The sequence below is a fragment of the Equus asinus genome, chromosome 2, assembly GCF_041296235.1.
Source record: "Equus asinus isolate D_3611 breed Donkey chromosome 2, EquAss-T2T_v2, whole genome shotgun sequence".
NCBI classification, from domain to species: Eukaryota; Metazoa; Chordata; class Mammalia; order Perissodactyla; family Equidae; genus Equus; species Equus asinus.
The window spans coordinates 113,814,176-113,828,059 of NC_091791.1; the positions used below are offsets into that span (position 1 = coordinate 113,814,176).

At 35.8% G+C, this 13,884-nt stretch overlaps 1 protein-coding gene across 16 annotated transcripts in view; it reads left to right on the forward strand.

The window, feature by feature from the left end:
- TJP1 (tight junction protein 1) overlaps window positions 1–13,884 on the forward strand; it is a 237,286-nt gene that overhangs the window by 149,648 nt on the left and 73,754 nt on the right. For all 16 annotated transcript variants that reach the window (XM_070496572.1, XM_070496576.1, XM_070496579.1 and 13 more), the window contains one exon: window positions 34–90. In XM_070496572.1, the coding sequence (XP_070352673.1) occupies window positions 34–90 (57 nt within the window). The remainder of the gene's footprint in view (window positions 1–33; window positions 91–13,884) is intronic.

The following is a 13,884-nucleotide window of genomic DNA, read 5'->3' on the forward strand; positions in this document are numbered from 1 at the left end:
GATAAATGACATGTTTTTCTTTTCCTTTATCAGAACACAGTAATGGAGGAAACAGCTATATGGGAACAACACACAGTGACGCTTCACAGGGTAAGTTTCTGTTGCGGTAAATAATCTGTGTGTAACTCAGGATACTGGCAGCTTTTGAAAACAATAGAGGAAAACCAGATGTCAGGAAGCCAGAAGAAAGGGGAAAAACTTTTCTGTATTCCTTTGTTTAAAATTAGAGTTGCAATAAATTCTTTATTAAGGTTAAAAGTGAACATGATTTCTTTTTGGTGTATGTTTTTGGTTGTTATTTGTATATTTGCTGTTTTTATTCCTGACTTAAGAAATTAAGTGATTTTTTAAAAAAAATTTTAAGTGATCAGATAAAAGACACTGTGCGTTGGTATAAATTGTAAACTGCTTCAGCCTGTCTGCATATATAGGCATGTGTTGTATGGTTGGGGTTTAAAATTAAACCAGCTCATGTGGTTAATAAAATCTTAAAAGATACTTGGTGATTTGAAACATGTAGACCGAAGCTATTGCTTAAGCAGTTGCAGATGGGCAGAGAGCAAATGTCAGTAAGCTGGGTAAGAGTAAGAGCTTTGTCTGAAGTGATAGTGCCCTGAATTTGAGTCCTAGTTCTCCCTGTTTCCCTTTAGAAATGCACAAGTAATCCATCCCCCTTCTACAGCCTTGGTTTTTCATATATTTAAAATGGGGCTAATGGCACCTAATCATGCTTGACGAAAAGTGAGTGCCTCCCATAGCTGTCCCTTTCCTCCCTTTGAAGAGAGCTGACTCTACTGATTACCCTTCCCTTTAGAGAATGTATAGAAAGAGAGGAGACAGCATTGAAATACTTCACACTTACTGTTTCTACCAGCTATGTCCATCACCAGGAAGATGGCAAGGGGGAAAATCATGGTCCTGAACCATGCCCCTGATTATCTCATGAATATTTGAATCTGCACATAATAGATAATGTACATATAAATTAATTAATAAAAAACAGTGATTTCGGATAAGATATAGTCAACTTTTTTATGTCTCCCTAAATGATGAAATCTTTTAATTTATAAAGCTAAAATGGCCTTTCTCTGTTCGAAATGTGCTGATAGCATATTTAAATCATATTGAACATATAACTTCATACCTTATAATTGTTTAGTTGACTGGTTATGATAGAATAATTTGGTATTATTTTATCACATTACATTTATTTTCTTAATAACTTTATTGTTTTTATTGGTATAATTTACATACAGTAAAATTCATCCTTGGTGTACAGTTCTAAGCTTGACAACCATATATGATCATGTGACTACCACCACCGTCAAAATATAGGATAGTTCCCTCACCCTGAAACTTTCCCTTGTGCCCATTTGTAGTCAGCCCCATCCCCTCTCCCCAGCACTTAGCAACCACTGATATGTTTTCTGTTACTATGCTTTTACCTTTTCCAGAATGTCATGTAAGTGAACTCATATAATATGTAACCTTTTGAGATTGACTTACACTCACCTAATGCATTTGAGATTTCTCATGTTTGTATTAATGGATAATTCCTTCTTATTGCTGAGTAACATTCCATTGTATGAATGTAGAATAATTTGCTTATTCATTTTCCAGTTTTGATACATTTGGGTTGTTTCCAGTTTTTGCTAATTATGAATAATAAATCTGCTGTAGTGTAGGTTTTTGAGTGAACATAACTTTTCATTTCTCTTGGGTAAATACTTAGGAATGGAATCACTGTGAGGCTCTTGTAAGAGCTGCCAAACTGTACCATTTTACATCCCCACCAGCAATGTGTAAGAGCTCCAATTGCTTTGTATTCTCACCAACACTTAATCTTATCAGGGTTGTTGTTTTTCTGGTAGTTTCAGCCATTCTAATAGGTGTGTAGTGCTATGTCATTGTGGTTTAGTTTGCAGTTTTCTAAAGACTAATTATATTGAGTATCTGTTTATGTGCTTATTTGTTATCCATATATCTTCGGTAAAATGTGTTAAAGTCTTTTGCCCATTTTTAATTGGGTTGCTTTTCTTATTATTGAATTCTTTTAAATCGTAAAATACACATAACATAAAATTTACCATCTAGTTAAGTCTTTTGCCAATTTTTTATTTGGGTTATTTGGTTTTTAATTGGGTTGTTTGGTTTTTATTTGTAGGAGTTCTTTATATATTCTGTATTTTAACCCCTTTTCAGATATATGACTTGTAAATATTTTTTCCCATTCCATGGATTGCCTTTTCATTCTGTGGATTTTGTTCCTTGGTATACAGAAGTTGTTATTGAGTTTTGAGAGTTCTTTATATCTTCTGGATACAAGTTCTTTATCAGGTATCATTGCAGATATTTTTCCCAGTCTGTGGCTTGCCTTTTTCCTTCAATTAACGGTGTCTTTTGCAGAGCCTAAGTTTTAAATTTTGGTAAAGCCCAGTTTGTTAGTTTTTGTTTTTGTCAGTCGTGCTTTTGGTTTTGTATCTAAGAAATCTCTGCCAAACCCAAAGTCATGAACATTTTTTTCCTGTGTTTTCTTCTAGAAGTTTCATTTGAGTTAAATTTTGTATATGTTAAGAGAGATGGGCAGGGGGATTTTTTTTTTTAAATACAGATGTTCAGTTTTTTGAACAACCATTTATCCTTTCTGCATTTAATTGCTTTCTACCTTTGTCACAAATCAATGACCATATTTATGTGAGTCTTTCTCTAGTGTGTTCTGTTGATCTCTGTGTCTATCGTTCTGCCAATTACTTCTGCCTTGATTACTGTAGCTTTATATTAAGTGCAGAAATTAGGTAGAGTGAATCCTCTAAACTTCTTCTTTTTTAAATTGTTTTGACTATTCTAGTTCCTTTGCCTTTCTATATAAATTTTAGAATAAATTTGTCAACTAAAAAAAATCTGGGATTTTCATTGGGATGGCATTGCATCTACAGATCAATTTGGGGAGAATTGACATCTTAACAATATTGAATCTTTCAAGCTGTGAACATGATGTATCTCTCCATTCTTTTATTTCCTTCATTACAGTAGTACCCCTTTATTCACAGTTTTGCTTTCTGCAGTTTCAGTTACCCACGGTCAACTGCAGTCTGAAAATATTAAATGGAAAATTCCAGAAATAAACAATTCAGAAGTTTTAAATTGCATGCCATTCTGAGTAGTGATGAAATCTCATGCTGTCCCTCTCTCTTCTGCTCTGGACATGAATCATCCCTTTGTCCAGCATATCCATGCTGTATATACTACCTACTCGTTAGTCACTTAGTAGCCAGCCCAGGTATCAGATTGACTGTCACAGTGTTGCAGTGCTTGTGTTCAGGTAACCTTCATTTTACTCAATAACGTCCCCAAAGTGCAAGAGTTGTGATACTGGCAATTTGGATATGCCAAAAAGAAGCCATAAAGTGCTTCCTTTAAGTGGAAAGGTGAATGTTCTCAACTTAAAAAGGAAAAAAAAATCTTATGGTGAGGTTGCTGTGATCTACTGTAACTTTTATTACAGTATATTGTTTTGATCTATTTTATTAGTTATTATTGTTAATCTCTTACTGTGCCTAATTTATAAATTAAACTTGATCATAGGTATGTATGTATAGGAGAAAACATAGTATATAGAGAGTTTGATACTATCCGCGGTTTCAGGCATCCACCGGGGGTCTTGGAATGTATCCCCCATGGATGATGGGGTCTACTGTACTGTTTTGTAGTTTTTGGCTTATAGATCTTGCACACATTTTGTTAAATTTCTAGTTAAGTGTATTCCGTGCTTCCTAGTGCCATTCTAAGTGGCATCTTTTTTAATTTCAACTTTTGATTGTTCACTAGTATGTAGAAATACAATAGATTTTTTTTTTAATAGTGAACTTAGAACTTTTCTAAACTTTCTAGTTCCTTGGCATTTTTCTGTGTAGACAGTTATGTCACCTGTGAATAGAGGCAGTTTTATTTCTTCCTTTCTGATGTATACAGGCATACCTTGGAGTATTGCAGGTTTGGTTCCAGACCACCACAATAAAGCAAATATTACAGTAAAGTGAGTCATATGAATTTTTTGGTTTCCCAGTGCATATAAAAGTTATGTTTACACTATACTGTAGTCTTTGTTCAATAGCATTATGTCTAAAAAAATGTATGTGCCTTAATTTAAAAATATTTTATTGCTGACAAATGCTAACCATCATCTTAGCCTTCAGCAAGTCGTAATGTTTTTGCTGGTGAAATGTCATACCTTGATGTTGATGGCAGCTGACTGATCGGGTTGGTAGTTGCTGAGGGTTCTGGTAACTGTGGCAATTTTCTTAAAATAAGACAACAATGAAGTTTGCTGCATCAATTGACTTTTCCTTTCACAAACTATTTCTCTATAGCATCCAATGCTGTTTGCTAGCATTTTACCCATAGTAGAACTTTTTTCAAAATTGGAGTCAGTCCTCTCAAACCCTGCCACTACTTTATCAACTAAGTTTTTAGAATATTCTAAATCCTTTGTTGTCATTTCAACAATCTTCACAGCATCTTCACCAGGAGTAGATTCCATCTCAAGAAACCACCTTCTTTGCTCATCCTTAAGAAGCAACTCCTCATCCATTAAAGTCTTAGCATGAGATGGCAGCAATTCAGTCACATCTTCAGGCCCCACTTGTAATTCTGGTTCTCTGGCTATTTCATCTGCAGTTACTTCCTCCTCTGAAGTCTGGAATGCCTGAGTCATCCATAAGGGTTGGAATCAACTTCTTCCACACTCCTGTTAATGTTGATATTTTGCCCTTTCCCCATGAATCACGAATGTTCTTAATGGAATCTAGAATGATGAATCCTTTCCAGAAGGTTTTCAACTTACTTTGCCCAGATCCATCAACGGAATCACTATCTATGGCAGCTGTAGCCTTATGACATGTATTTCTTAAATAATAAGACTTGAAAGTCGAAATTACTCCTTGATCCATGGGCTACAGTACGATATGTGCATTATGATGTTCAGCAGTAACATCAAAGATTACTGATCACAGATCACCATAACAAATACAATGAAAAAGTTTGAAATATTGCAAGAATTACCAAAGTGTGACACAGAGACATGAAGCGAGCAAATGCTTTTGGAAAACTGGCACTGATAGACTTTCTTGACTCAGGGTTGCCACAAACCTCTAATTTGTAAAAACACAGTATCTGTGAAGCAGAATAAAACAAGGTATGCCTTTACGCTGGTTATTTTTTTCTGCCTTATTGCACTAGCTAGGACTTCCAAGATATTGTTGAATAGGAATGGTGAACAGACATCTTTTCCACATTCCAAATTTTAGATGAAAGCATTCTGTCTTTCACCCTTAGGTATGATGTTAGCAATAGGGTTTTTGTAGATGCCCTTCATCAGGTTAGGGAAGTTGCCTTGTATTTGTATTGTGCCATTTGCTAGATTGAGGAAGAAGTTCCCTTTTATACTTAGTTTGCTGAGAGGCTTTTTTTAAAATCATGAATGGATGTTGAATTTTGCCAGTGCTCTTTTTGCAAGTATTGATTCAGGTTATCATATGAATTTTCTTAGTCTGCTGTTATGGTCAAATTTCTGGCTTTTTTGCATGTGGAACAGCCTTGCATTCCCAAGATAAATTCTACATTTTTGTGATGTATTATCTTTATATTTTGCTGGATTGATTTGCCAATGTTATGTGAAAATAGTTGTTTCATAGTTGTTCATGAGGGATATTGGTCAGTACTTTTTTCTTAGATTTTCTAATCTGGTTTTGGTATCTGGGACAGCTATTGCTGCAAAACAAACAGTTGGGAAGTATTCCTTCCTATTGTGTTCTCTGGGTGAGTTAACGTACAGTTGATGTTATTTCTTCCTTAAATGATTGTAGAATTTACCAGTGTAGCCATCTGTTCCTGGAGGTTTTTTTGTGGAAAGACTTTTAACTATAGATTCTTTAATTTTACGTAAGACTATTCAGGTTACGTTATCTCTTCTTTGTTATCTTTTCGGTTTTTTGGGTAGCTTTGGTAGTTTGTATTTTTCACAGTGTTTGTCCCTTTCATCTTAAGTTGTCAAATTTATAGACATAAAATTGTTCATATATTCCCTTATTTTAATGTTGTAGGATCTGTAATGGTGTCCCTTTTTTATTTCTGATATTGGTATTTTGTGTCTTCTCTTATTTCTTGGTCATTCTGGCTAGAGGTTTAATAATTTTATTGATCTTTTCAAAATGCCCTTTATATTCTGCTTTCTATTTCATTGATTTCTGCTCTTATTTTAATATTTCCTTTCTTCTGCTTACATTGGGTTTAAATTGCTCTTCTTTATAGTTTCTTAAGGTAGAAGCCAGATCATTCGAGACCATGGGTATAGTTTGACGTTATCATGTTACATTTGTTTTTCTCAGTACCTTTTCAGTTTTTAGATAAGCAGAATAAAATAAAATGCACTTAAATTAGCTAAAGTATGTTTCTTCTTACGACTCTTGCCTGGTTTTGTTAGGAATTCAGGTGTGGGAAAATACTAAGTGTATTTACTATAGATCTGTATCTCATTAGCTTAGGCCAAGTAGGAAAAGATCCTGAATGTTGAGAAAACAGGATCTGATTTTCTCGATGTGTTAAAAGTGTCATACCAACTCACCATGGTAATTGTAATACTCAGGCGAGTCTGAGAATTCATGTCTAGAAGATTAGCCTAAGTTCCATTCTGTAGCTGGCCTCTTTCTAAGCTTCTATTTTCTTTTGCCCTGAGCCAGGTACTAGCCCAGAAAAATGTCATCAGAACGTACATAGAAATAAGATGAGTATATAGTTCATAGTTGTTTGGTTTTTATACATGTTAACTGTTGTGCTGGGAACCCAGAGCTGTGTTGCCTCTGGGCCTCATCCAAGAGACACTGTGACAGAATGGGAGTCCTCAACAACTCTCCCCCCCAGGAATTGGTTTTTGAAGATTTTTAAAAATAGCCGTGTCAGTGCAAGCCAAATGACTTATGCAAAACCATAATTCACTTGACTTCATTCTCTGAGGCTGCAGAACTGTATTTTCAAATATCTCAGTCCTTTGGTATTCTGAGTTGATCCAGAATAAAATTTAGACTTTCTAGAGGATTGTCAACATACTTTTGCTGTAGAGACCCAAATAATAAATAAATATTTTAGGCCTTGCAGTCCGTAAATCTCTATCACAGCTACTCAGCTCTGCAGTTGTATTGCAAAAGCAGCCATAGACAAAAGGTAGACAAATGGGTTTGGCAGTGTTCCAGTGAAACTTTATTTACAAAAATGGACAGCTAGCTGGATTTGGCCTGCAGGCCATAGTTTGCTGAGCACTGATCTGGAGCAGTGGCTCTCCAGGTTTATTGTAAAGAGGAATCACTTGGGTTATCCCCAGCTGTCAGAGATTCTGATTCATTTGGTCTGGGATGGGGACCCTAATATGCGTTTTTTAAAATGTTCCAGTTTGAAATGGAGAGCCATAGCCTCTGGCATCATATTTTTAAGAAACATTGATGGGAATGAGAAAGTCATTTTCCTTCAGGTGAGAATTGGGCTTTTGGCAGCGGTATAAGTGAAGGAGATAATTTGAGGCTATATTCTTTTGGAAATAACCTGGAGTATAGAGACTGTGTGTTGCCAAATAAGGGCAAATCCGTATTCTTTGACATCTGATGGTCACTTATACGAAAAGAAACTTTGTCTCTAAAAAAAGAGTAAAAGTCCTGTAGATTAAAACGCTAACATTTTCTTCTATTTACGGTCAAGAATAATACATGATATGCTTTTATAGTGCCTCATTCTTCTATGTGCATTCTCAGAGGAAACTTTCTTCATTTAGAATACTAAAAACCAGGGAATTCAAATCCTATTCATTCTTCAAGGCTAAGTAATTTTTTAGTGCTCTGTTGTATACTAAGCGCTATTATAGTCCCGGGAACTGAATCAGAGAACAAAAATAGGTGAGAACTCTTTGCCTCATGGATTCTCATCTCCCCGTTGGTCCTCAGTTGATGAGATGAATATATACCTTGGGTACTTGTCTACCCTGTCTCCTACTGTATTATAACATTCTTAAGAGTAGGAATTTTTTTTTTTAAGATTTTTAAATTTTTTCCTTTTTCTCCCCAAAGCCCCCCCAGTACATAGTTGTATATTCTTTGTTGTGGGTCCTTCTAATTGTGGCATGTGGGACGCCGCCTCAGCGTGGTTTGATGAGCAGTGCCATGTCCACGCCCAGGATTCGAACCAACGAAACACTGGGCCGCCTGCAGCAGAGCGCATGAACTTAACCACTTGGCCACGGGGCCAGCCCCAAGAGTAGGAATTCTTAATCAATTTTATATCCCCTTAGTGCTTGGTACTTAATTACGCCCAGGAAAACTTAATTTCCTAGGAGGCCAACCTATTCTGCAGAGTCGCTCTTTGAAGGTCTGTACTACCATTGTCCCATAGCAATATAATGCAAACCATATGTGTAATATAAAATTTTATAGTCTTCACATTAAAAAATGTAAAATATTGGTAAAATTAATTTTATAATCTTAGTTGACTCGTAATCGAAAATATTGTCATTTTCAACATGTGATCAACATTTAGAAGTTGATATGCAATCATATATTGCTTAATGATGCGAACATGTTCTGAGAAATGTGTTGTTAGGCAATTCCATCATTGTGTGAACATCAGAGTGTACTTAAACAAACCTAGATGGTGTATCCTACTACATACCTAGGCTATATGTACTACTAATTATATGCGACCACCATCATATATGTGGTCCATCATTGACCGAAACTTTGTTATGTGGCACATGACTTTACTTTTTTATTCATGCTGAGTCCTATAAAACCAATGCACATTTTACGATTTCAGCACATTTCAAGTTAAGACTAGCCACATTTAAAGTGCTCAGTAGTCATGTGTCTAATGGCTGTCATATTGGCAGTGCAGATCTATAGCTTGAGATCCAGAGGGTCCTATGTTTCACTCCTCCTGCCACTGCAACATACCACCCACACTTTCTTTAGTTTCAGATATTCTCTTAGAAAATGCACGTTTTTTATAATCCTTTAAGAAATGAAGTAAATACTCAGGAATGAACTGGTCATCTCTACTTTTTAATTTTCTGAAAAAGAATTATGTAAAAGATTAAATGAGTGTGTACTAAAGACTTAAATAGTGAAAGTATGTTGAAAGCAAAGAAGCTAGTTAAGAGATAATCTAAGTTTGAGCAGCTAAGTGTTTCAACAAGGGAGATGGTTGAATAAGAAGTAAACTTGGACCAAGGTTGCCAAGACAATGCAGTGGTGGAAAGAATAGTCTTTTTAACTGATGATGCTGAGACAACTGGTTAACCATATGCAAAATAATGAATTTTGACGCCTACCTCACATCATGTACAAAAATTAACTTAAAATGGATCATAGACCTAAATGTAAGAACCAAAACTGTAAATCTCAGAAGAAAACACAGAAATAAATCTTCATGACCTTGGGTTAGGCAATGGTTTTTTAGATATGATGTCAAAAACACAAGCAACAAAAGAGGAAACAGATAAATTGGACTGCATCAAAATTTAAAACTTTTGTATTTCAAAGGACACTATGAAGAAAGTAAAAAGATAACCCACAAAGTGGGAGAAGATATTTGTACATCATATGTCTGATAAGGGATTTGTATCCAGAATATGTGAAAACTCTTATAACTCAACAATGAAAAGACAAATAATTCACTTGAAAAAGGGACAAAGGATTTGAATAGATGTTTCTCTGAAGAAGATAGAGAAATATCCAATAAGCATGTGAAAAGATGCTCAGTATCATTAGCCATCAGGGAAATATATATCCACAGTGAGATACCGTCACACCCACTAGAATGGCTATAATCACAAAGACAGACAATAACAAAGTGTTGGTGAGGATGTGGATGTTGGCTGGTGAAATGTAAAATGGTACAGCTGCTGAGGGAAACAGGGTTCCTCAAAAGTTAAACAGGGGCTGGCCTGGTGGCGCAGCAGTTAAGTGTGCACGTTCTGCTTCGGCGGCCCGGGGTTTGCCAGTTTGGATCCCGGGTGCAGACATGGCACCGCTTGCCAAGCTATGCTGTGGCAGGCGTCCCACATATAAAAAAGGTAGAGGAAGATGGTCACCGATGTTAGCTCAGGGCCAGTCTTCCTCAGCAAAAAGAGGATTGGTGGCAGATATTAGCTCAGGGCTAATCTTCCAAAAAAAGAAAGTAAAACATAGAGTTACCTTGTGATCTGGCAGCATTTCCACTCCTGGGTATATACCCAAGAGAGATGAAAACAAAAATCCACACAGTAACTTAGGCGGGAATGTTAATAGCAGCATTTTTCATAATAGCTAGAAAATGGAAATGACCCAAATGCCCATCAGCTGATCAATAATAAACAAAATGTGGTATATCCATATTGTTAGTGCCGTCAAGTCAGTTCCAATTCCTGTGTACAGCAGAGTGGACCCTGCTTGTTCTTTTTGCACCACCGTCTCACCTTCCAGCACTGTATCAGACAGTGCTCCACTGCTATTCATAAAGTTGTCATGGCCAGTTTTTCTGGAAGTTGTGGCCAGGTCCTTCTGCCTCGTCTGTCTTAGTCTGGAAGCTCCACTGAAACCTGTCCATTATGGGTGACCCTGCTGGTATTTGAAATAGTGGTGGCATAGCTTTCAGCCTTACAGTAACATGCAGCCACACAGTATGACAGTCACCAGATGGGTAGTGCGGTTCCCTGACTGGGGAATGAACCCAGGCCATGGAGGTGAGAGCACCACATCTTAACCACTAGACCACCAGGGCTGGCTGATATATCTATATAGTGAAATATTATTCAGCAATAATAAGAAATGAAGTACTGATACATGCCACAATGTGGATAAACCTTGAAAACATTATACTAAGTGAAAGAAGCCAGTGACAAAGTACCATAGATTGTATGATGAAATGGTCAGAACAGGCAAATAGACAGAAAGTATATTAGTGGTTGCATAGGGTTGAGGGAATTTAGGGATGATAGCTACAGAGTAGGGAATTTATTTTTAGGGTGAAGAAAATGTTATAAATTGATTGTAGTGATGATTGCACAACTCTGTGAATGTACAAAAACATTAACTTGTACATTTTAAAGGGTGAATTTATGATATGTGAATTATGTCTTAATAAAATTGTTCCAAGAAAAGGGATGGAAGGAGGAATCCTATATATTTGGTTGAGTAGCTCCAAACTAGTATATGATAAATAGAAGGTAAGCATTTACACTGAGGTAAGCGTATAAGCTAAGATAGGCTTGTTCTTTACATTTATAGAGTTTATTATAAATGTTTCAAACCCTTCTTTTTATTAACTCTGTGACGTAGGCGTTAATAACCACATGGAGTAAACTAAATCTCAGAAAGGTCTTGTGAAATGCCCCAAAGAGCTAGAACTTGAACCCATGCCTTTGGACTCATCATATAATGCTCTTTCCATTTATATGTCAAATTTAATTTTAAATATAAAAAATGTATAATTTATGAAATCCAGAATTCATAATTCTATCACATAAACCACATATACATACAATAAATGGAAAAAAATAAAAAGTAGTAAACTTGATAAGGAAGGAACAAAAGTTTTGGGTTTTTTTTTTTAAGTTTAAAACATTGGTGGTGAGGTTAATTTTGTGGAGAAAATGACAGTTTGAATGAATGGCAATTGGAGGTGTCCTGTAAGAAACTAGAAATAGGAAAATGGAGCAGGAATTAGAAATGAGAGCTATAATTTGGAAATCAACTATAAGAGTGAGAGTCACAGTGTGAGAATAAATGGGGACACACGCACACAGTTTGAGTAGCCAAAGGACTGTTTAAGGACAGAGATTAAAAAAAAGAAGCAATCTAACACTCATAGACTGTTTAAGCAGCATTTTGAGAATTACCAAGGTAAGAGAAAAACTGTAGGTGTCTCATGGCTTCTAATCTAGTTTGGGGTTACCACTAACTAATTTTGAACAGGCCTTTTAAATCTCTTGGCACGTTGCAGAATTGAGGTGTATCAGAGTTTATAAAACTGTAACCTCTGTTATTCAAATAGGGGAGCTCAAGTCCACAGAGGTCTTACCTAAGATCATAAATCGATAAGTAGTAGAGAGACGCATAGGAGCCCAGGCCTTCTGACTTCATTTATGAAAAGGAAGTTGAATCAAATGGTTTCTGAGGATCCATCTGGTTTTAAAATTTTGTGATCCCAGTGTTCACTGTGAAAACAAATGACCAGAACAGGTTCCATAGACTGTTGAGGGTTGATTGGAAGAATAAAGGAAGAGGAATAAATCTAAAATTGGTGAGAAAAATTAAGTTTAAGTTAGCTGGTCATAGAAATTTGGCATGAAAAAAACGGGTGAAAAAGAAGGCAACAAGGGGAATCTTTAAATAGAGAAGCAGGTGTATATGAAGGGAACAGTGAAGAATCTCTAGAGAAGAGATTATCCAGCTATTTCTGAAACTGAAGCAGCAATCAACTTTCAGGAATTTTTTTTTCCCCTTTTTTTTAAAAGGCATTAAGAAATGCTTTGTCATATGAATGGACAGACCTTTTCCATAATAGGTCGGAGAGTAAATAGTTTCAGCTTTGTTGGCCATGTGGTCCCTGTTGCAACAACTCAACACAAAAGTAGTCATAATGGAAAGTAAAGGAATGGGCATGGCTATTGTCCAGTAACACTGGACAAATAACAGATTCCAGGCCTCTTATTTAACATAAATTCAGTTTCCCTCCCAAGCAAAGATATAATACATGTTATTGCTGCTCATGGCTGCCTCTGGCCTCGAGAGGAAGAAACATGGTGAAAGTAAAATTCTTCGATGCTCTTTCTTCCATCCAAAAGCTGTAACCAGATATGTATTTGCACATATAAATAAATAAGATCATACTATCCTACTTCAAAAGCAATTCCTGCACTACTGTAATAAAAAATAATTATCTTAGATATTTTCTCATGTAAACATACAAAAATCAACTATCTTTTGACACACACAATTTTTATGGTAAAGATATATGAGAAAAAACAGAATATTTTCCATTACTTTTGAAAATCCTTCAGAAAGGCACCTTAGGCACATTAGTCTTTTATTAAGTCCAGTACAGAGCGTGCGATTAGCTCAGAATAATAATACTTCTACCATTATCCATATTGATTACTGAAAACAGTATTAAAATTTTTTTACACATGCTATCCCTATTCCTTGCACCATTTTTAAAAATGATTTTACTACATCTAGATCATATGGCTATTATATAATTTAATCCTTTTACCCTTTAATTCTCATTTAATCTTAGTATTATAAGTAGGTATATATTTAATGCTTATCACTAGTCCTTTCCATGTGTCTCTTGTCATTTTTTTAATTAAAGTCATCATAGTTTATAACATTGTGAAATTTCAGTTGTACATTATTATTTATCAGTCACCATACATATGTGCCCCTTCATCCCTTGTGCCCACCTCCCAGTTCCCCTCTGGTAACCACTAAACTGTTCTCTTCGTCCTTGTGTTAATCTTCCACACATGAGTGGAATCATATGATGTTTATCTTGCTCTGTCTGGTTTGTTTTGCCTAACCTAATACCCTCAAGGTCCATCCACGTTGTTGTGAATGAAACGATTTTGTCCTTTTTATGGCTGAGTAGTATGCCATTCCACATCTTTATCCACTCATCAGGCAGTAGGCACTTTCACTTCCACTTCTTGGCGATTGTGAATGATGCTGCAGTGAACATAAGGGTGCATAAGTCTCTTTGAATTGTTGATTTCACTTTCTTTGGGTAAATACCCAGTAGTGGGATAGCTGGGTCATATGGTGTTTCTATTTGTAATTTTTTGAGAAATCTATATACTGTTTTCCATAG